This window comes from Podarcis erhardii, assembly GCF_964252035.2.
Source record: "Podarcis erhardii genome assembly, chromosome: Z".
NCBI lineage: Eukaryota > Metazoa > Chordata > Lepidosauria > Squamata > Lacertidae > Podarcis > Podarcis erhardii.
In genome coordinates, this window is record NC_138504.1 from 47,100,282 (window position 1) to 47,124,934 (window position 24,653).

Genomic DNA, 24,653 nt, shown 5'->3' on the forward strand with positions numbered 1-24,653 from the left:
GGGGCCAGTGTAGAGGGAAGGCCCAAACCCCAAGAGGCACCGACGGAAAACGGCAGGTCCCAGCTCCCTTAGGAGGCCAGGGGCTGGGAGGCAAGTCAGCAAAAGGGCCTCAGATGGAATCAGCAGTTGCAGGGATAGCTCTACGAGTGATGCTACAACTCCCAGGCAGCTGCAAGGTACAAATACAGGGCTGAGTAGATTCCAGGGCTTCTCTGGGCTTTTTAGATTCAGACCTTGTGGAACAGCAGAAGTTAGGCACGCAGCCCCATTAGAGGTACAAACTATTGACGGGCAACCATTGGTAGGGGGGAAGTTGCCTATGTCATGCAGCCGGTGGGGGTGGAACTGTCTGGCCACAAGGAGACGATGAGGTTTCATGTCACCACGTTATCCACTTACCCATTGTTCTTGGGAATGATGTGGCTCATGAAGCATAATCCAGTTATACCGTGGGGGCAGTGTTCTTTAATGTTTGCTTTGGTGTAATGCCAAGCATACTGCCTGGGGCTCAAAGTGCCTATAGAGGCAGGAGCTAAGGGGGCAGGGGTAAGGGGGAAACTCACAGGAGAGGAGAGTTCTATATCCCTGCAGTATAAGGCCTACAGGGACGTGATCTGTGAGGAGGAGGCAGATAGGTTACCACCACACAGATCTTATGATTGCAAAATAAATCTGGGACCAGGGGCCAAGATACCCACCAGTCACCTATATTCCATGTCAGAAGCGGAACTAGCTGATTTGGGGGAGTTTTTGCAGAAGAATTTGGAACGGGGTTCATTCAACCTACTAAGGCACCGGGGCAGGGCAGTCTTCTTTGTGAACAAAAAGGACACCCTGGAGAAAAGGCTCATAGTGGACCATAGAAAAACCAATTGCCTCATGGTTCCCAGCTGGTACCCCTTGCCCCATATTGGTGACCTGTTGGAGAGGTTGAGATCGGTGAAAATTTTCACCAAGCTGGACCTGAGAGGGACGTACAACCTAATATGTGTAAGACAAAGAGATGAGTGGAAGATGCCTTTTAATACCAGATATGGGACCTTTGAGTACTTAGTTATGCCATCTGGATTACAATTGGGCACAGCCATGTTCCAGGCCTTCATCAACCATGTGTTAGTGGGCTTGTTGGACAATACAGAACCTGACAGAGGTTTTGATCTACCTTCTATCATGGAGTTCATTAATTAACAAGAGAACTACAATTTCTCATGGGGTAACTTCACCCAACTGTGATTTAAATATCTACTTTGCAACAAATGGGGATACGGATGATGCTGTGGGTTAAACCACAGAGCCTAGGGCTTGCCAATCAGAAGGTTCGCCAGAAGCGGATTAGTCATGCTGGCCACATGACCTGGAAGCTGTACTCCAGCTCCCTCGGCCAGTAAAGCGAGATGAGAGCCGCAACCCCAGAGTCGGTCATGACTGGACCTAACGGTCAGGGGTCCCTTTACCTTTACCTTTGCAACAAATGAGTACAAATTGGTTTGAAAATATTAGTTTTTGTATCTTTTTTAGAAAAATAAAAATGCAGATTAATGCAGAAACACAGGAAAGAGCAGACTTACTGACACAGTCTGATACATTCACCCCTATTCCTGATTAAGCACAAGGCATGTAAATTGTGCAGATCCTGCCTAGCAGGAGAAGCTCAAAGCAAGCACTAGACCAGCCTCTTCCAAGCTGGTGTCCTACAGATGTTTTGGAATTACAACTCTCATGTACTGGCTGGGGATGTTGGGAGTTGTAGTCTAAAACATCTGGAGAGCACTAGGTTAGCGAAGGCTCTACTAGACATATAAAGAAATGACTAGGGAGTAGGATGACCACCATTTCTTTGGCTCTGGTCTACAAAATGAAGAGGCCACAGTTACAGAAACCACATCTTGATTTCTCCAGAAGGGCTGGATGCCTCTATTTGGAGTTTTGCTTTGAAAACATCTGTAGCTGTAAATCATATTTTACAGTCCCTGCACTATCTGTCCATCCAAGCACCATGATCCCTTCTGCACAGTTATTTCAAGCTCCTCCCAATTGCTCTTTAGGTCTTCCCTGCCTCCAGCCTGCTTCTACTTCCTGGAAGATGTCTCTCTGCAGCTCAGCATAGGAACGTAAGAAGAGTCCTGTAGGATTAGGCCAAAGGCCCATCTAGTCCAGCATCCTGTTGTTACAGAGGCTAACCAGATACTCTGGCAATCCTGGAAGCAGAACCTGAGCACAACAGCACTCTCCCCTCTTGCAATCCCCAGCTGCTGGTGTTCAGACACATACTGTCTCCAACAGCAGAGGTAGCACTTAGCCATCATAACTAGCAGCCATTGATAGCATCAGGGAGTGAAGAGAAATTCATACATCAGTTAGAAGTAATTTATTGGTACAAAGGAGATTTGAGAGCCAGGTAGGTATCTGTGGGCAGAGGCACCACCTTCTCCAGAGGGTTGAGGGGACCCGTGCATGATGTTGCACAATGTCCTGACATCATGTAGGGGGCCCTCTGAACCCCGAAGGGGGATCTAGCCCTTTAAAAAAAAAGATTGGCGGTCTACAATGCCACATTTATTTAATAAAATTCATACATCGCTTGATTGTAAAAATAAAACAAAAAGTAGCTAAGAAAAAGATAAAACAAGGAAATCAAGGAAAAAATTATAACTGGACTTTAAAACATACTCTTGCACGCCACCTCAGTCTCTAAGAGGTGTGAGATTCCAGGAGTTCCAGGTGCTTCCCCAGGGTTCAAGTGTCCTTCATGAATGAGGCACAGCAGAGACTGTGGTGTCTTTATGATATATGGTTTATTTAAACATATACACAACCTGAGCCTACAGGGGAGGAGCTCACAGCATCAATGCCCCCAAAGGGTCTTGTTTCTCCCATAGCTGCAGCCTTGGACTCAAACAGAAATCAACCATTGCTCTGTGTCTCTGGCATTCCAGCTTGCTGCTTTGCTTCTTGGTTACACCACTGCAAAATTCTACTTCAAACTCTGGCTTTGTCTGTTGAGGGAGGGGGCCCCAACCATTTGCCATATTGCACTGAGCCCCTTTCCATTGTTTTCTAAATGGCCCATTGCTCAGTTGATCACCTCTTCAGGAAGCTAGCCTGGATCCAGGGGTTAGAAGGGTCTCAGTTCTCCTGCCCCACAAACCCACAACAATGCAAAAGGTCAAAATACTAAAACAGATTAAAATTACCTGAACTTCTGGGGTCCCTACATCACAGTAATTCAGCGTGAATATTATTGGGGCTAAGAAGATAGAGCCCATATTGCGAAACACCCTGTTCTCACAGTGGCCAGGCTATGGTTGCCTCTGGGAAGCCCACAAGCAGAACTTAAGCACAACAGTAGCTCTCCTCTCCTGCAGTTCCCAGCAACACATATTCAGAGACACATTGCCTCCAACAGAGAAGAATGAACTCTTTCTCTTTCTAATGTATCTTTTCCTCTGTAGATTGCCTTAGACATACTCCTTAAACTGGGCATAGCTGCTTGCTCATCCCTGCTTTGGGCAGGTGTTATGCACGAATGAGGGACGTGGGTGGCGCTGTGGTCCAAACCACTGAGCCTTGGGCTTGCCAATCAGAAGGTCGGCGGTTTGAATCCCCGCAACGGGGTGAGCTCCCATTGCTTGGTCCCTGCTCCTGCCAACCTAGAAGTTCGAAAGCACGTCCAAGTGCAAGTAGATAAATAGGTACGGCTCCGGCGAGAAGGTAAACGGCGTTTCCGTGCGCTGCTCTGGTTTGCCAGAAGCGGCTTAGTCATGCTGGCCACATGACTCGGAAGCTGTACACCGGCTCCCTTGGCCAATAAAGCGTGATGAGCGCCGCAACCCCAGAGTCGGTCACGACTGGACCTAATGGTCAGGGGTCCTTTACCCTTACTATGCACAAATGATTCAATGTGTGGTGGTGGCAGCTGAGAGGAACAAGAGGTTCATTCTGGTAGGGGGCTCACTGCTAGATCCAAAGCATGGATCCAGCCCTGGCACAAAGCCGCACAGCACAAGACCATGAATTTAAAGTCAGTTTGCCTTCTGAAAACTATGGAAATGGCAACTTATTTTCAGTTGAGCTGAATGTTTCCACATTCCACTGTTCATGTGAATATACATGGAGAAGGGATCCTTCTTCAATCTGGGAGCCTCATTCCCACATGGGCAACCTTTTCAGGGCTGCCTGTCTGTGGAGGGCAGAGCCAGCAGAAATAGTGGTTGGAGCAAGAGGTGTAAAAGTCGTAAAAGACACAAACATTTCTCCCTCCACCTTCCATCCTGTAAGTGAAGGTGCAGCTTCAGAGTTCAAGGACATATTCCAGCCTGGAAAAATCACTCAAGGGGGAAACAGAGCAGTGCCACTAAAGGTTTGGGTCTAGAACATGGGTAGGCAAACTAAGGCACGGAGGCTGGATCTGACCCAATCGCCTTCTCAACCCGGCCCGCAGATGGTCCAAGAATCAGCATGTTTTTACATGAGTAGAATGTGTCTTTTTATTTAAAATGCATCTCTGGGTTATTTGTGGGGCATAGGAATTTGTTCATTGCCCCCACCAAAAAAAATATAGTCCAGCCCCCCATAAGGTCTGAGGGACAGTGGACTGGCCCCCTGCTGAAAAAGTTTCCTGACCCCTAGTCTAGGAAGAGTCCTGCAGCCCAGACAGAGATATCTGGAGGGCTGGAGGGCTGGATCTGGAGATCTGTAGCTCTCCATCCCTGGAACAGATCAATGGCTCATTTGTCAGTTCTCTCCAGTCTAAGTTTTCAACCAGTGCTTATCAAGGTGCTTGGGAGTGTGGGGGAAAATGGGGACAGAAAACTGTCCTTCTCTAGTCTTCCCAGAAGAACAATATTACACATGTAGACAATACAGAGCTAGATGTATCACTGGCCTCAGTATAAAGCAGCTTCCTATGTTCCTATTTAATTCAGCCCTTTTTTCATTACCATGAGGACTGGAATCTTACTTTATTTTTAGGTGTTAGGGCAGTAGCTCAGTGGCAGAGCTCCTGCAAAACGTCCCTGGCTCAGTCCGCAGTATCTCCAGGCAAGCCTGCAAGAGGCCTCTGTCTGGAATCCTGGATAGCCACTGCCAGTCAGGGTAAGCAAAACCATGCTAGGATGGAACAATGGCCTGAGACAATATAAAACAGCTTCCTATGTGCCTAGTCACCAAAATACAGTAAAGGCTAAAGCTGCACAGATGAAGGGTGTTGCATGGTTTTTCATAAAATGTACTCAATATATTGGGACGCGGGTGGCGCTGTGGTCTAAACTACAGAGCCTAGGGCTTGTCGTTTGGAAGGTCGGCGGTTCAAATACCTGCAACGGGGTGAGCTCCTGTTGCTTGGTCCCTGCTCCTGCCCACCTAGCATTTTGAAAGCACGTCAAGTGCAAGTAGATAAATAGGTACCACTCCGGCGGGAAGGTAAACGGCGTTTCTGTGCGCTGCTCTGGTTTGTCAGAAGCTGCTTAGTCATGCTGGCCACATGACCCAGAAGCTGTACGCCGGCTCCCTCGGCCAGTAAAGCGAGATGAGCGCCACAACCCCAGAGTCATCCCTGACTGGACCTAACGGTCAGGGGTCCCTTTACCTTTACCTCAATATTTTACAATGACATAATTTTGATTTGTTCAGTTTTAGAATATGCAATCTTGCATTCTATATGTTGGTCATTTCTGTTATAGCAGGTGGCCTTATTACACTGATTTTATATCTGCATATTTGTTGCCATAGATCACAGCATATGCAGAAAAATAATTAACACTTCCATCAGTTAATCTCACTTGGAAATTCTTACAGGTCTGGTGTTTTGAGTCTGGGCTTCTCCACACTTACCCTTTGCCCTGCACTTTCTAGACATAGGTCTTTCCCTGTCTGTGCTGGAGCACTGTCCGCCCCGCCCCGCCCCCCGCCAATACTTTCCCCAGGAAAACCCTATTTTTACCACTAGATCAGCGCAAACAGCAATTTGGGTTTTCCTGTGCCTGGAAGTGCAGAGCATTTGTGTGACTGAACTTTCTTTTTAGCTTGCTAGAGCCAAAGCTGTATATTTGCATCTTTATTTCACCTCCAGCCCCTCTGTAAAAGTGGAAATTTTATCTTCAGCTTCCTAACCACGTGGAAGAACTAAAATGTTGTCAAATTCTTTGGCGCTTCTCTTAAGAAAATTTCTATTATATAAATACAAAAGGGTTATTTTTAAAAAATGAAATGAAAAGAAAACCAACCAGTGCTTTCCCAGTTGTGGGGGGGAGGGACCCCAGCTGGATGAGTAGTGATTCCCGTTAGTTTCAGTGCAATATCAACTGCATCATCCTTCTAATTCCCACAAACGCTCCAACTTCCCGCTTTAATAGCCCAACATTCACACACACCCCTCAGTCCAAGCCAAGAGAAGATCTGTTAGTTGGGAAATAATTCTTGGAAAACGGCTGCAGAGAGCACTGCTGATTCAGTACAGATATTGCTGCCCAAATTCTGAATGAAGACTGACCGGCTTTGCCAAGCGGTAAAATGAAGTCATGCAGATAATTCCACTTTGCATGCAGCTGCTATCATAGCTGGAGTTCCTTTCTGAGGCATCCTCATCTCAAGCCTAGGAGCAAATTGCCAGCTACATTTAAGAGCAGGGAGTGGCACGGAAATGTCCTCAAACTTCGGGGGTTGGAGGTAGTCATCTCACAAAAGCAAACCAGAGAGTATCTCCATATTTTGAATTTTATTTTGCATATGTGCCAATCAAATGAACAAAAGCAGCCATCTGTGGTGGATCTATCCTATCTAAATCCTGCTTGTTTAGCAGCTGAAATGACTTCCTCTTCTAAGCAAAGTTAGTTTATTACGAAGCTGCTTTTGCATAAAGTTTGCCAATTACAGTGGTACCTTGGGATGCGAACAGGATCCGTTCCGAAGCCCCGTTCGCATCCTGAAAAGAACGTAAGACACGGCAGTGCGTCTGCACCTGCGCAGTTCACGTTTCGCCGCTTCTGCACATGCGCGTGATGTCATTTTGAGCATCTGCGCATGCGCAAGCGGCGAAACCCGGAAGTAACGCGCTCCGTTACTTCCAGGACTCCACAGAGTGCAACCTGAAAGTGCTCAACCTGAAGCGTATTTATCCCGAGGTATGACTATATTGCAATCTATTGGCTGATACAGTGGTACCTCTGGTTACGTACTTAATTCGTTCTGGAGGTCCGTTCTTAACCTGAAACTGTTCTTAACCTGAAGCACCACGTTAGCTAATGGGGCTCCCGCTGCCGCCGCGCGATTTCTGTTCTCATCCTGAAGCAAAGTTCTTAACCCGAGGTACTATTTCTGGGTTAGCGGAGTCTGTAACCTGAAGTGTAGGTAACCTGAAGCATCAGTAACCCAAGGTACCACTGTAGTTGAGAGGATCAACTTTAGGACTCAGGACAACTGCTAACAAAGAAACCCAGCAGCTAATATTAGATTTTGAAAATTCTGGTGTGATGAATTCTATTTAGCGTTTTATTTCTTTTTAACCAGGAGGCAAGTGGTATGGAAATGTAGAGAACTGAGCTTAAGATTGGAAAAATGAAAAACTGAAATTGACAGATGCGTCCATCCCTGGTAATGATCCTATGAAGCTCAGTTGGTTAGAGTATGGTGCTGATAACACCAAAGTCACAGATCAATTCCCATACGGGACGGCTGCACATTCCTGCATTGCAGGGGGTTGGACTAGATGATCCTCAGGGTTCTTTCCAGCTCCAGTTCTTTGATTCTATGAAGAACAGCTGGCTGAATCAGGCCAGTGGGCCATCTAGCCCAGTCTCTTGCTCTCACAGTGGCCTCCCAGAGGCTTGAAAGAAGGACTTGAGCAAAACAGTAACTCTGCCCACACAATTCCCATCCACTGTTATTCAGAAGCATTGCTGCTTCCCACTGTGGAGGCTCGGACTGGGCAATATATAATCCAAAATCAGTTTTAAGTCCATATTGTGATACCGGTTTCATAATTTTTTACTCAGCTATATATCACAAATCATGATGTGTGTGTTTGTGTGTGCTATGCAAAAATCACAATGCAGGAAAAACCACAAAGGCAGCCATTGCTGCTACACAGCACCATCCTTATTTCAGACATCGTGATGCATTGGTATATTGCAATCAGTGTTCGAAACTCCCATTGTTCTGGGCGCATTTTGCGACAAGGAATTTCATTAGGGCGAGCAGTTTCTGAGCTCTGGCTGCAGTAGTGCACCTAAGATTTCAGATTAAAACTGCAGAGTGGAAGGAAAAGAGGACCTTTTCCTGCCTCCCCACTTCCAGTTACTCTCTGAAGATTGGAGAAGAGACCCTCTTAAGAATATTAGGGGGTTGGGCAGGGGGAGGACTAGACCGTGTGAAAAATGAACATAATATTGTAGCAGCAGCTCATTCATTTTCAGCTTTGTATTCTTGTTATAAAAAAGCGTGCCTAGACATTCCGTTGTTGCACCCAGAACCTAGGTTTAAGGTGCCATTCAGCTTCTTAATATCTCAGTTTCTAACACTAATTGCAATGTTTAGCTGGAGATAGATCATGATGTTGAAAAACAGATAACATCCAGTCCTAGTGGAGGCAGAGCATAGCCATTGTAGCTAGTAGCTATTGATAACCCTCTCCTCCATGAATTTGTCTAATTAAAAGAGGATTAGACAAATTCATGGAGGAGAGGGTTATCAATCCAAGCTGTCTCTTACGAAGGCAAGTTCCATTGTTTAATCACCATATTTTTCGCTCTATAGGACGCACCCGACCATAGGACGCACCTTGTTCTAGAGGGGGAGAACAAGGGGGGGGAATCTCCCCCTCTCTGCTCAGCGCCCCTTCAGCGAAGCGGCAGGAGAAACGGAGCCCCTTCAATTTCTCCTCCAGCTTGGCTGAAGGGGCGCTGCTTAGCTCTCCCTCTCTGCTGAAGCCAGGAGAGTCTTGCTCTCCCGGCTTCAGCAAAATAAACCCGAAGCCTTCAGAGCGCAGCGCAAGTTCCCGCTGCGCTCCAAAGGCTTCAGGCGGCTATCCCTGAAGCCTGGAGAACGAGAGGGGTCGGTGCTCCCTCTGCGCTTCGGAGGCTTCGCGTTGCTATCGCTGAAGCCAAGGAACCTGCATTCGCTCCATAGGACGCACAAAGATTTCCCCTTAATTTTTGGAGGGGGAAAAGTGCGTCCTATAGAGCGAAAAATACGGTAGGCACTGCATGAAGGATAATTTTCTTTTAACTACCCTGAACATTCAGTTTCATTGGATGACCACAGGTTTTAGTCTAATGACAGAAGAAGAAAAGCTTTTCTCTATCCACTTTCTCGATGCCTAATTTTAACAGGGAGAAATGTAAAGTATTGCACTTGGGCAAAAAAAATGAGAGGCACAAATACAAGATGGGTGACACCTGGCTTGATTGCAGTACATGTGAAAAGGATCTAGGAGTCTTGGTTGACCACAAACTTGACATGAGCCAACAGTGTGACGCGGCAGCTAAAAAAGCCAATGCAATTCTGGGCTGCATCAATAGGAGTATAGCATCTAGATCAAGGGAAGTAATAGTGCCACTGTATTCTGCTCTGGTCAGACCTCACCTGGAGTACTGTGTCCAGTTCTGGGCACCACAGTTCAAGAAGGACACTGACAAACTGGAACGTGTCCAGAGGAGGGCAACCAAAATGGTCAAAGGCCTGGAAACGATGCCTTATGAGGAACGGCTAAGGGAGCTGGGCATGTTTAGCCTGGAGAAGAGGAGGTTAAGGGGTGATATGATAGCCATGTTCAAATATATAAAAGGATGTCACATAGAGGAGGGAGAAAGGTTGTTTTCTGCTGCTCCAGAGAAGCGGACACGGAGCAATGGTTCCAAACTACAAGAAAAAAGATTCCACCTAAACATTTTGAAAAACTTCCTGACAGTAAGAGCTGTTCGACAGTGGAATTTGCTGCCAAGGAGTGTGGTGGAGTCTCCTTCTTTGGAGGTCTTTAAGCAGAGGCTTGACAACCATATGTCAGGAGTGCTCTGATGGTGTTTCCTGCTTGGCAGGGGGTTGGACTCGATGGCCCTTGTGGTCTCTTCCAACTCTATGATTCTATGATTCTAATGCATAGTAAACTTCCATCACACCACCGCTTACTCCCTCCTTTCTCTAAACTAGAAAGTCGCAAATGCTGCAAGCTTTCCTCATAGGGAGTCGCTCTAGCCCCTTGATTGTTTTGGTTGCCCTTGTCTGAAAAGCAGGATACAAGGAACCCAACAAAACTTAAAGCAAATGCACATCCGCTCACTCCTGGCCTAGTACAAGACTGATTTCCCTGCCCCTTATGACAGGGGAACTATGAAGCTAGAGAGAGATCATTTTGTGCTCCCACTTCCAAGCCAGAAGCCAAGGCTATGCTTCCAGATGAAGCTGCCCAATATCATTACGGGAAACACAGACCAATCAGAAGCTACAGGAAACATTCAAACACATCCATCCTCTGGAGAGCCATAAACTTCACTCTCCAAAACAGGAGAGAGCCCTCTACCCCACCTTCCATGCTCCAGAGGGTTATCCAGAAAATATCGCCTCCCCCCTTCCTAGCCAGCTAATGAGGCAGGAAGCTCATCTCAGCCTCAAACAGATGTTCCTTTCAAATTAAGAGATTGCCTGATAATGACAACAACAACATTTTTTTAAAAAATGGGGAGGAGAAAGCCCCACTAACTGGACACAAGGCCAGAGACTGTTGCCAAAGACCAACAAAAGGAAACGCAAAAACGGCAAGATGGTGGCAGCAGCTGAAGATAGTGACAACCTGACAAGTGACAGTTGGGTGGCCACATAGGAACAATATTGGAAACTGCCTAATACTTAGTCAGAAGAGCACTGGTCCATCTAAACTCAGCACAGTCGGCACTGACTGGCAGCAGCTCTCAGAAAGGAGGCTTTACCAGCCCTGCCTGGAGATGCCATTGATTGAACCTAGGATGCTCTGCCTCTAGGCTATGGCCCTTCACCTTCACAGCCCCTGCAGAGAGTCTAAATCACCATGCAATTCAGACCCCGCCCAAAAGGAAAAAAGGAAGGAACCTTAAGAGGCATGTAAGGATGAAGGCACAATTTTTTTAAAAATGCCCAACTGCTACTAAGATGCTCTGGAGAACTGTATCCTTGGAACAAACCCGCAGCAGCCACACCCCTCTCAATTGCTGTCAGAGCTAATTAAGCACCCGCTCTCAATTAGGCACTGAAGTGTCCTGTTTTTAACCTACACCTTGCTAATTGAGCAGGCAACATCTCCTCACATCTCCTCACTTGCTGATCCACGCCCAACAGAGAAATTTTCGCTTTTTCCAAACAATCTGATTCAGAAACTGTGTGTGTGCGTGTGCGAATTTGTGTTTACAGGGTGGGTCCTTTTTCGTTTCTCCTCACCCCTGCTCTTTCTTTTATACTATGTTTGCTATATATTTTTTAAAACAACAACCTACAACAATAAATCTTTATCTAAATCAGGGCATACTTCTTCTCTGTGTTTTGTTTATTACAGAAGCAGAGTGCTCCTGTTCAGGGGTCCAGCTGGCCAAGTCTGGGACTGGTGGGTGGAAGCAGGGCCGGCCCATCCCCCAGGCAAGGTGAGGCAATTGCCTCAGGTCACAGGATCCACAGGGGCAACTGATCCTGACGTGGATCTTTATTTCCCCCTTGTTCTTGATGTCAATCTTCATTCACCCCTTCTTCCCTGGCAGGAAGGGGGGGCACCATTCTGTGGTTCACCTCAGGTGCCAAAATGTCTTGAGTTGGCCCTGAGTGGAAGGCAGGGACGCCAAGAGTAGGTGGAGCCATATCCAGTGACGGGCAGAGCCAACTAATGTTTGTTATGTCTCCTGCCAAGTTCTACATAGTCAACACTGAGATCAAGGAGGAGGAAGCTGACAGACAGTGCCAGACACACTTTCCCTTAAGTTCATACCTCTATGCCCTGTTTTTAATTTGATCCAGGGCTGGGTATTCAGGCTTGTGATTTTTGCCTCAGATTGTACTTAGGGAAAGATCCCTGAAGACCCTTGTTTTCCTGTTCATTCTTCCTATCTTCAATAGCCCTCTTTTCATGTCGTCTCCACATTCAGCTCTGCCCATCCATGGCAGAGAATCAGAAAACCAGATAAATCAATCATACGGCATAAACAAAAGGAGCCAGGTGGGAGGATGTGTGAGCAGGCCACCCCCAGCACAGCTCCTTGGAAAGTGAAATCCTGCTCAGGAGCTATTTTAGGACTGGTTCAGGACAATTTTTTCTTCAGGTTTTCGGCAGACTGGCATTTGTTCTGATTCAGCAGTAAGCAGTGGGCTTTCCTTGTGGAAGTGGCAAGCCAGAAAACACAAAAAGCTATCAGACCCATAATAACAGATTGACACAAAACACTGGAAATCGCGGGACAAACGAGAGTGTGGGTGGGTCCTAAGAAAGCAGGCAGGTGGGGGCTGGCTGAGGGTGGTGGGGCAGTGACCCCTTTGCCGTGATGGACCAGCCCCCACTGACTTACTGATACCAAGGAGGTTAACACTTGCTCAGAGAAACTGGGGTTTCTGAGAGATTTCATGTGGAGTTTGCAGGGCCAGAAGCATCAGAGATGAAAGCTTTCGATTCTGACTTGTAAAACCAATCTTTTTTAAAAAGCGGGGGGGAGGGAACCCTACACAAAGAAACATGATCTGGAAGTCATCAACAAGAACATAAATTACAAAAAGGCTACAAGGTAGTGGACTGGGTTTTAGCTCCTCCCCCCCTCCTTTTTTTTTACAACCTCGCTTTTTCAGACTGTATAACAGCACTTTTAAATTCAGAACAGCTGTCACCCGCCAACACATCTCTACCGCCTAATTCTTAATCAGACAGAGGCAGCAGGCCAGTTTAGTGGAAAGCTTCCCCCACCTCTCTAGAACATTAAGAGTGTTGAAGACATCAACCAACCTACGAAGAGAAGAAATGAAGAAATGAAGAAAGAAAGAAAGAAAGAAAGAAAAGGAAAAGGCTTCTATTTTTTCTGCAACACTTCCAGGTGTTTTTAGAACACCTTCCTTGATCTTTTATCGGCATAATTGGCCTTAGCGTAAGTGCTGCAATTGTAGAGCTGGGTAGAACCAGCAGCCCACCTAACATGGTTTCAGACTTTCTGAAAGGAGCCAGGTTGAGGCCACACAAGTTTGAGCAAAGTGGTGACAAACTTCTCCTGCTGTGAGTCTCTGGTATCTGGTAGCCAGGACTAATGCAAATCTGATCATCTTCCATGGCTCACAGATGCCCAGCGGCCCACAAGCATTCCGGTCTCTTCCCTTACCTTAGTGCCAGGTGGGCCCGGCCGGCCAGGATTCCCATGGGGGCCAGGAGGACCCTGAGAAAAGAAGGAAGTCAACATCAAAACTTGCCCTGCACCCTTTTCCCACCCACAACATTCCTCCATGGGCACAGTCCTGCCTTGTGTCTTTCCTGGAAGTGACCCATTTCTGGCTCAGGATCAAATCCTGCAGAGCTGCCTGCTCAGGACCTGACCTCTATGAAAGCTCTTGTGTAACCACAAACACACTGCAAACAGTGGCAGCATTAAGAAGATCATATTGTGGCTTAATAAGCCAAGGCAGTGGTTTTCAACCAGTGGGCCGTGGCACCCTGGGGTGCCTTGAAGGATGGTCGGGGTGCCGTGAGCAACACTGTCCTCTGTTCCTCTTTCCTTCCCTCCCTCCTCTGATGCCCTTTCATGTCTCTGCCTCCCAAAGGCTTGTGCAGCTGTTTGTTGCAGCAGCCCTGGCTACAAGCTCCCCAGGCGAATGGTGCCTCTGGGGCTGGCCAGGGGGTGCTTCCCAGGCCCCTGTGGGGCAGTGTGAGGAGGCACCTCTCTTTGGGGCAGGGTGGGCAGTTCAGAGGCCAGGGGTGGCAGCTGCAGCTGCCCAGAGGACTCCCGAGGAGAGGGGAGAGGAGAGGAGGCTGAGAGAACACTCCACAAGGGAGGGTGTTTGAAAAAGGGTGAGAGGCTACCAGCTCTGCAGGCAAGGGGGGACATAATCGGGTTCCTGAGCCCCACAGGGGTACTGCAGAAAGAATGCAGTTGTCAAGGGAGCTGTGGACTCAAAAAGATTGAAAACCTCTGAGCCAAGGTAACAAGCAAGCCTCACAAGCTCTGTTTTGCTCTTTCATTGAGTGCTTGGGCATGGCTAAAATGTCTCTTTGAACTCTGATCAATGCTTCTTGCTTGCACAGATGATAAAATTAACCTCTGTTGCCCCACCCACTTTTGCTTCTGGCCCTGCCCACCATTAGCACGTGGTGCCACCCACTCCCATAAAGTTGCCTGGGAGGGCTGAAAATGGTTCCTACAGGGTAGCTCAGGCCATAGGCTGACAGGACTGGGCCACAGGGAACAGTCTGAGGTGATCCAGGATCAAGGAACCAAAAGCTGTGGGGTGAACAAAAAGCCAGAACCAAGGATCACATCCAGACGGAAGGGCAAACCAGAGCTCTGAGCCTTTGTTGCTCAAGAAAGACTCAAGCAGCACAGGAAGTGCTCTTACACCCTTCCTGTCCAGGGGAGATCCTATTTTGGGCAGAGTCAGTGCCTGAAGGCACTTCCCTGAGAAGCTGCCACCTGCAGCTCAGAGGTTCACCAAATGCAGCAGCAATAGATCCAGCAGCTGTTGACACAGGCCATGGCCGCCACCTCTGTTACTAGGCCTGCACCTTGAGCAGATGCACACCAAGCAGAAATCTAGCAGGAGAAACTTTCCCCTGCCTGCAGACACTATAATGAAAGTGGGTGTGGGAGCTTGCCTACTGAATTTTTGCTTCTCACACAACTGTGGAAGGCTAAGGAGGCTTGGGGGCATGGGGAATTCTTGATTCCAAACATGAAAAGGGGGACTGTGAAAAAGGACTCAAATAGTACTTGCATAGCTGCTTTTGATATTCAAGTGATTTCTTCACAATGGTCCTGTAATAAGTGTTTGTGCACAGACAGACACCTAAATGGCAAAGACTCATCTATGGGTAACATCCTGGTCAAACAGGATCTAAGCTATGGGCCCTACATCAAAGCTTCACACAGCACCTGCTGCACAGATGGGGCAGTTGCAGCCCTCTGGGTCTTAGGACAGCAACTCTATCCACCAGTGACTACATGGATTGGAGCTGATGGCTTCCAACTGTTCCTGGAGGGCATCGCACTGGCTGCCCCTGCGGAATACACACCAGTTCACCCTTCACTGGTTTAAAACATCCTGAATAGACTGGATATCCTGAATAAATTCTAAGCACCATCATGCATATACATAATGGTGGGGAGGGGCAAGTTAGTTTGAAGTGAATGTTACACAAACACACACTGTATATACACACACACACAAAGAGAAATCATGGGTGTGGAAACTTTTTCAGCAACCTTCTGGGGGCCACAAACTCATAGCGGGCAGGGCCCAGAGGGAAATGTGGCCAGAGCAATGGATGTGAACTATACTGCTGCACAACACACTCACACAGCCCGCCTGCCCCATCCTCCATTCATCTAGCCAAGCAAGAAGCATTATCAAGGAAACCTTCCAGAATTTGTCTGGAGTTCAAGGGCAAAAAAACATCTGCAACAAGAGTGTAAAGAAGTAGAAGTTGGGGATGTGGCTGGGGTGAGTTGCAGAGGGGTATGAAGTGTGTATGCGTATATATCACACACATATGCGCATGAATGCGCACGCACACATTGACCCTCCTCATCAGCAGAACAAGCCAAGGCAGAAAAATACCTCCCATTCATGGTCTCTGAGATTCCATGGAAAGTTTCCTCCTTGGGATGCCATTTTATGCCAGAGGACCAGCAGCAGCAGCAGCAAAACCCAGAGAACAATCCTGCAATGTGCTCTCTCAAAAAGAGTGGGGCAGGGGGAGGGAGAAGGGGAGTTCCCAAAGGTAGTGGGTCTCGTAATCTGGATGGAATGCCATTCACATGAGGTGGGGGAGGGAGTCTGCTTCTTTGGGAAACCCAGAAAGCACCAGCCGGAGAACGGTTGCAGCACTACCAGTAGCTGCAGTAAACGACCCCCATCCCTCAAACGCACCCCCTTCACACACCCATCCTCTTTTTAAAAATAGTTTGTTGGTTCAGGGTCTTCTTTTAAAAAATAAAATGAAAAAAGATAGAAATGTTAAGTGGGTGCAATTTGCCTTCTCTGCCACATTCTGGATTCTTAGTCAAGAAGTGTCTAGATGCTCGTTTGCAAAGCTCATGTTTGTGAATTTTTGGGGATGGATAGAGCGAGTGGGAAGCAGAGGCGGGGTAGAGGGGAAACAAATGGCAGCTTTTCTCCTCTTGACCTATAGATTCCACCCTGACCTTTGGTTTGCCGAAGTAGGAGCTACATATTTGAAGGGAAGCCAAATAAACCGTTTCTTTAAAAACTTTCTTTCCTTCCCTACCTCTCCACCCCCCACCTGCTTTGGCCCCTCAAGAAAAGCCTTCCAGTGTGCAGGAAAGAGACACTTGACCAAAGGGAGCGGGCTTCACTCTCCACACCCTCTGGGAAAGCCGGCTTCCTGTCAACCCACAGCTTGAGTCTTCCCTCTCATAGTTAAGCTGCCCCAGGTCAATGACAGCATCCGCCTCACATGCAAAAGGTCCAGGTTCAATGCCCAATGGCATCTTCAGGTAGGACAGGAGATGCCACATTTGTTCACACCATACATTCAAGGCATCATCCGTCAGTCGTGAGAGACAATGAAGTGCACCTCCATGAGTGAAGTAAAAGGGCTGCGTTAGCAGCACCGAAGTGACCTCCCATGGGCCACGAGCCTGGGAAGTGTGTATGGAGGTCCTGGGCTGCCCAGACGACAAGGCTCCCCTCTTGGCCTTGCTATTGTGGTCCAAGGGGCTGCAGGAGTTGCCGGAAGGAGATGTATGGGGCACCATTTAACCGTCTAAGGGACTCCACATTGGATTTGTGTGGGAATTACGCCTTAGCTTTTCTTCTCCCGAAGATATCCCGCAAGGGAGGCTTAGGATCAGAGTTTTCCTCCCTCTCCCATATGGGCTACCTTCCAAGGCTGATGAGCCCCATTCGCCCCTCGCTTCCCTCTACAGCACATGCAGAAACCGCTTTCTTGACAGTTGGACCCACTATTGGTCTCATCAACTCAATCCACCAGAGCCTGTCTTCGCATGCATGGAAAGTCCATAATTCCCCATGGGTTAGAGACCCATCGGCTACCCTCACCTGGTTTAGCCGGCCACCTGAAGCCATTCCCAGGGTGTGGCCGCTGTCACATGTTGACAGCTTCTAGGAGCCTCAGGTGAGCGCTGAGTGCATGAGTTCCTCAGCCTTGCTGTACAGCAAAAGGTGTCCTGCAGCTAGAAAATGTGGCAGCCTTTTGACTTGGGGGGCTCACTGCAAATTCACCCACATTTCCCCCTGTGCTTTACTTACCCGTGGGCCTCGCTTGCCAGGCGGTCCTGGTAAACCGGGCAGACCTGGGAGGCCCTGAAAAGAAAAGAAAAAAGAGAACACATTTCAACTTTGATTATTTTCTGAGGCACTTAGTATATTCATGGCCTGTCTTTTAGCAGCCATTTCTGGCATTAGTTCCTGAGTGCGGGGTAAGTATTCTTATTCGAGTGATTTTCGAGTAGCACTTTTAGTATATTTGTATGTTCCAATGGATTATGCAGACCTGTGTTCCACCTTCCTCACAAATTGCTTTGAATTCCTTTAAGTTGTGTGCAGTAAACCTGATGTGCTGAAACCAACTAACTAAACATTCACTTAGGGCAGGAGTGGAGGGACTATTCCGGCCAGAGAACTGCATTCCCTTCTGGGCAACCTCCTAAGGGCAGGAGTGCCAACTTCCATAAAATACTGGGGGAGGGGGGGCGGCAGGTAAGCACTGCACTGCCGCACATAACTGATCACAAGACTCAGCACACACACACCGTTTGAATGGCAATGCCCTCAAATATTTTGGGGGGGAGGAGCAAAAGGACCTCAGCCCCCAGGAGTTGGCTCCTATGCCTGAGGGCCACATGGCAGCAGTGGGTGGGACCGGAGGCAAAAGCAAAAAGAGAAACATGTGTGGATTTTGCCTTTGTATGGTAGGCTAGTTTCCAAACACCCTCACACAGCATTGCTGACACCGATTGGTTGGACAAGGAGGGGTGGTGGGAGGAACCAGCTGGGGAACCCCCAAGGGAAAAAGGCTCCTAAGCCAGGGATTGGTGGTGGGAAGACAATGAGTGGCCACAGGAAGATGAGGGAGAAGACTAGGTGGAGGTAACAAGATAGGTGTCAAAAGAAGGAAGAGGCTGTGGCAGCGAGCAGTCCAGAATCGGAGGCAGAAGCTGAAGCAGGTAAGTGAGAAGAGGGAGGTCATGAGGCAAAGATGGGTCAAGCTGATGAAGAGCCATTGGTATCTCACCCTCCTGCTGCAACAAGCTCCCCTCCTCCCATCTCCCAGAACCAGGAGAGGGCTGAAATGGGTGGAGCAGCAACGGACTGCAAGCAGGCACAGTCTCTGATTGCTTACAAGAAGCCCTGGAGAGGAGACATAGATGTATATGGGGAAGTGGGGACTTGCAGTCTCTGCAACTGGTTTTATGGAGAGGGTCTACAGTGCATGAGCTGCTGTGCTCTTTAGGCCTGAAACTCAGCCAAGTCTGTGAAGATCATGTTTTGCTAAGAAAGAGTTAACTCCAGGTTTGAACTGTGTGATTTAGTGACTGGTTTGCTCTGTAAAACTTGCTATCCTCCATTGAGGGAAGCAAGAGGCATGATCAGAGCTCAATGACACATTCCAGCCAGGTAAAAAGAAGCTCAAGGAGGGCCACAGAAGTCTGGACGGTGCCAGAATCTGAGGTCCCTCACCCCTGGTGGAGTTGCAATGAAAAAAAGCCTTGGGTGCAGACAACATTTACTTATGCATTCGTTCATTCAGCCTTACATTTAAATACCACCTTCTTCCAAGGAGCTCAAGGTGATGTAAGTGGTTCTTTTCTTCCTTACTTTATAGTCACAACAAACATGAGAGGTAAGTCAGGCTAAATAGCAGGTGGCCCGAAGTCACCCAGTGAGCTTATTGCCTGAGCGGGATTTGAACCCTAGTTTTTCTGGCTCTCGTCCAACTCTCTAAGCACAACACCACACTGCCTTTCAGAAGAACCTTAAGAGGTTCACTCCTGCATCACACCAAGTTGGGTCCAACAAGTTCAGTATCCTGCTTCCTGCAGTGGCCAGCAAAATACTTCTGGGAAGCGCACAAGCCAGAGGTCATGGATGCAACAGCCTTTCCCCATTATTTGACCACATACCTTAAACAGGACAGCTCTGGGAGGTTCTGTTGACTGAAATTTCAGGAACTGAAATTGGGGGCCTCTTTATGCAAAGCAGGCAATCTCCCTCTGAGCCATGCCCCTTCCCCAAACAGGTCCAAAGGTGTTGGGGTAGTTTTTTTATATATAAAAAAGCACTCCTACCTGAGGCTTTAAGGATGTTTCAGTGAAACTGTTGCATTCTTCCAATTAAGCCTTTCCAGCATACCCAACTATATTTCAGAATAAACCAAGATGTCTCCTTAAGGATTTATGTTTAAGTAGCTTGTTATAAATGATGAGTTTGGGGTTTTCCATCCCCCCTGCCCTCCTCTTTGTATGAGAGAAAGGGGGAGTGAGAGAGACCAGAAGGCTCAAGAATGCTTGGAAGCTGGCTCTGACTTCTCAAGAGCTCTGGAGACTGCACAGCTTTTACCAAAAGTAGACCTCGGCTCCAAATGCAGATGCAACTCCAGCAAGACAGCAGGTGTATCTGGGGCCAAAATTAACAAGAGGGCATAGCTGGGACAGCAGCCAAGGATCCCACAATTCAGCTCTGTGCAGCTGCTCTTACACTCTTTCCAGGAAAGGAAAGCACTCACTCAGCATAGCACCAAAACTGGGATTCTTCGGATCCTTCCAAAGCTGCAGCCTCATCCATCTCATGGTGGCTGAAAAGCAGGGAAATGGGGCAGAGAAACCTTGATGGGCAACATGTTGTGTGTGTGTGCACATGTGTATGAATGGCAGTGGTGGGAGGAGCCAGAGGCAAAGGGGATGGGGGGAAAGATTACCTTTTACCTTTGGATAGGAGGCTGCATTCCAGTCACACAAATGTCTTAACACACACACACACCTCCCTATCCAGGAAAGCAGGAGGTGCTATCACAGTTGAAAAGCACATTCCAGGCAGGCAAAAGTACTCAAAAGCAGGGCTGGGGAATGATGCGGCTTGGGCAGAGGGGATGTGGCCTGGGGAAGAGTCCCAAAGGCCACACAGTCAGGTCTAGGAGGCCACATTCAGCCTCTGTGGAGCCTCCCTGCCCCTGACTTAGGTCACACGAAGCACAAAAGTATCATAGTCTGGATACTGGAATAACTATGAAAGAAGATGGGACTAGGATTTGTTTTGTGGCTGCTTTGCGTGAGCATCTCCAGATAGGACTGATGGAAGACTCCTGCCTGATACCCTGGAGAGCTGCTGCTAGTAAATGTAGACAAGAGCTAGATGAACCAATAGTCTGATTCAATATTAGGCAGCATCCTATGGGTCTTACTCCCAGCTACGCAGGGTTAGGATTGCAGCCTTAGGTTACTTTGCTTCTGATTCTTTCATCCCTGCTGTCTTTTTATCAGCCTCACAAGGAGAGAAGGGAAGATTGCATCAGTCAAAAAGGATCAAACTGAGCTTCACACAAAGCTTTGGGCACGCACGCTCACCCCCTGCTCCAATAAGAACACAGAAAGCCACTTTGAATTGCCAAAATGCAAGGTCTGGAACCTAGATACGTGCCCATTTCTCCGAGCACATGTGCCTTACTTACAACACGTTTTTTTTTCTTGTTCGAAACTGAACAGGACCCAAGCTAGACAGCTAGACATGCATCCAGAAGCTCTCTATATAGACAGCAGAAAATCCTCTGCTCGGAAACTACATATGCTTCCAAAACAGTCATCATCGCCTCATATAGTCATACAATCACATGTTGTATATATTCACTTGTGGCATCGTTTCTGAAGGGCTTAAATAAAGACCTGGTTTTTGCAACTCTGCAGCCCACAGCAAAGAGGTAGAGAGAGAGAGATGTGTGTCGGCTAGGGAGGGGCAGGTGTCAACTCCCTGGGGAGCTGAAGTCAAGAGTCCAAGCCCATCTCCAAACCCAGCAATTTCCACTCTTCAAAAAGCTTGCTCAATTGCCAATAGCATTCCCATGTGTCTGTGCCAGCCTCTGGGCATATGGAACAGGACCTACCTACTCTCTGGTGGCCCCTAGGTCTTTGGAACCATTTACACATCCTAGTCCAACTTGGCAATTGTTAAAGATTTGTTGTGTAGAAATCTACTCTTCCCAGTCACAAGGGGTGGGTAGGGAAGACGGTGTTGACTAGCTGAGAGAGGGCTGAGTTTTAAATGGATTTCACCATCATAGTTGGATGCTAAACTGAGTGGAGTTTTATGGTACATCATGCAAAGGCACCAAACTGAAGCTGCACCACTAAACTGTGGAAAGCAAAAGGTGCTGTGAATTTTTATTAATGAGTTTGTATGTATGCAGCGCACAATACCCCTTTAAGAATCATTTTTTAAAAAAAAAGAGGCACAGATCATAATTAGTTTATGAAACTTCTATGCTACCTTTCAATGAAAATTTATAAAGTGATATACAAAATTAAAACTGCAACAAGCTAGTCTCAGCTGATTGTATCATTGTGTGATAAGAAACCAGGACTACATCAAAGGAAAATCCAACAGTAAAAACCAAAATAAAGGATGCCAGCTAACTCAACTTCTGAAAACATGGCAAAAAAGGCCTTGGTTCTGAAGGCAGCAGAGGCTGGTCCATCAGACTGAATGGGGCACTGCCCTACAAACCACAGTATGCCCTTAGCTAGTCTCCCTCTGCCTGCCTATTTACAACCACCCCAGTGAGTGGTCTGTGATTGGGTCTGGTTGCACCAACTGTTGGGCCTTCTTGCCTTTCTTCCTCCTATCAGTCCTGCTGGGTATAAATCACCACCGCCATAAAAGTCAGAGGGAACCACATGAGCCTACTACTGGAAGGCACAGCCCCCCCCCCCCAAGAAAGGCCCTGCACTTTGGGGAGGCCAACTCGACCTTCCATATAGCTGAGCTGATGGTAAAAGAAAGGGACTAAGAGGCAGAGGCACAAAGAGGCACAAAGGTCCATATAGTAAAAGCTATGGTTTTCCCAGTAGTGATGTATGGAAGTGAAAGCTGGACCATAAAGAAGGCTGATCGCCGAAGAATTGATGCTTTTGAACTGTGGTGCTGGAGGAGACTCTTGAGAGTCCCCTGGACTGCAAGAAGATCAAACCTATCCATTCTTAAGGAAATCAGCCCTGAGTGCTCACTGGAAGGACAGATCCTGAAGCTGAGGCTCCAATACTTTGGCCACCTCATGAGAAGAGAAGACTCCCTGGAAAAGACCCTGATGCTGGTAAAGATGGAGGGCACAAGGAGAAGGGGACGACAGAGGACGAGATGGTTGGATAGTGTTCTCAAAGCTACCAGCATGAGTTTGACCAAACTGGAGGAGGCAGTGGAAGACAGGAGTGCCTGGCATGCTCTGGTCCATGGGGTCACGAAGAGTCGGACACGACTAAACGACTAAACAACAACAAGAGGCAGAGATGGCTGTAGCAGCATCTTGGCAGGTCAAGAATCCAAATCAAGCAACAACAATGGTGAAAGACAGGTCCTTCAGCACCCTGGATAGGTCCCAGGGAAGTGACAGTTGTGTGGCTGGCTGACAACTGGGCTCTTACACCAGCAGTTGCCAATGTGGCACCCATGGGCACCATGGAACTCTTTGAGATTTCCCCCTGGCACGCATAAAGCTTCTGAGTCCCCTCCACTCACTGTCCCCTTGGTCATGAGGTGGAGATGGCGGTTACTTTCTGCTCAGTGGAAGAGCTGGGGTTGTGGGGAGCAGGGGCTGCCGTGTGAGGCCCCATGCTCCCCCCCTTCATGTTCCCCGCCATGTGTTTTCAAACACCTGAGTAGGGCTAACTAGGATGAGCTTCCTCACTGTGAGGCCAGAACATCCATCACTTCCACTTGTGTATCTATGCACAACCCCCAACAGAAACAACTGCCTTCATGCCAAGCAATGCACCGCATGAGTTCAACTGGCCATTATGTTCAGTCGCAGCTCCGTTCATAATGTGATTATGCAACTGCACAAATAGCCACAATATAATTAGTATTTTTTAAATTGAAAATAAAAACAAAACAACCAAATATAGAAGTTGTTACGTAATTACACTGCGTGATCCAAAGGCCTCATCCTAATTGAGGGAGGGAGAGAGGGAGGGAGGGAGGCAATACTACCAGATAATTCAAGAGACAAGAATGCTAATTCTACCAGGGTCAGCCTGGAATTCCGCATGGTACACAGCAGCAGCTGACTACATCTTTATTTATTTCTTTTACTATACAAACACACCACACCTTGAACAGATTCCCAGCGGTAGCTTATTTAAAAAACCTAATGGTAATATGCAACATGCTTAGAGTAAGGGTCTACTTCCAAGAATGGCAAAGTTTGGAAATCTCCCTGAAATTGCACTAAAACGAATTATTTTTATGCTTCCACTTTTTAGTCGCTTTACAGTATAGACACACACAAAAGGTCCCAAAGTGACTTCACAGGATAAAATGCAAGCAAGTAAAAATAAAAGCAAAAAAGTTACAATAAAAAGAGTATAGCGAAAAATTCCTAAGATGTACACCCATCAAGACACTAAGCATCAAAAATCCTAATGCGCCCCACTTAAAGCTGAGCATCGCAGTAGAGGCCAACTAAGCTACCAAAGTTAAGTTAAATAAAACAGGCAGGGAACTTTGCTTTAAAAATATATATATAATTGGTCATGACAAAACAGCAATTGAAATAAATGTTTTAACATAGATCCTGGGTCAGCTATGTGGCACCTGCAGTGCCTGAGGTCTTTCCCTGGTGCCCACAAAGGTGCTGAATGCCCACCCCATTTGACTCCAGCTCCCATCATCTCGATCAGCAGGACCTCAATCAGGTCAAGGTCCGGATGATGGCAGTTGTGGTTCAATATCTGGAGGGCATGGGTGTTGATATTTTCACCCTTCCCATTGCAAGAATCTCCTGATCTGATGTTTTGAGAAAGGAGGGGGCAGAAACTGCTCTTTTACTCTTCCACTCCTGACTGACTGCCTGACTCTGTGTGTGGAGACAGTCTTATCTATGTAGTGACTAGACGGCTGAGTGGGAGCTGTAACACTCATGCAAGCCAATAGTTTGTTAGTTTGTAGTAGCTATTAGAAATAAAAAGGAGTTATGCTTCTCAGCTAGCTTCCGCGTTATTTATACTCTGCATGAGTCTGGTGCTCAGAATGCACAGTCGTGGGTCCAGGGCACTGGGACCTGTTTTCCAGGATTGGAAGGTCTCTGAAAGTGCTCCAGTCGCCTAGCCCAGTCGGGGCAGAACCAGTTATTGAGCCCAGTCGCTGTGCATTGGTTGGAAGGCGTACTGACAACAGGTTCCCCAGCCCCTGGTATACAGGATATGCTGGAGTTAGGGGGTTATGTGGTTCTGAAGCTGCCCTGAATAAGGGAGTAGTTTTTGAAACTT

General features: G+C 47.6%; 1 protein-coding gene across 1 annotated transcript in view; it reads right to left on the minus strand.

Annotated features, from left to right (window-relative positions):
- Window positions 1-24,653, minus strand: part of COL27A1 (collagen type XXVII alpha 1 chain) — a 253,068-nt gene that overhangs the window by 196,694 nt on the left and 31,721 nt on the right. The window contains exons 4-5 of the mRNA XM_081846708.1: window positions 17,431-17,484; window positions 13,311-13,364 (exon numbers count right to left, since the gene is read on the minus strand). Coding sequence (XP_081702834.1) covers window positions 13,311-13,364; window positions 17,431-17,484 — 108 coding nt within the window. The remainder of the gene's footprint in view (window positions 1-13,310; window positions 13,365-17,430; window positions 17,485-24,653) is intronic.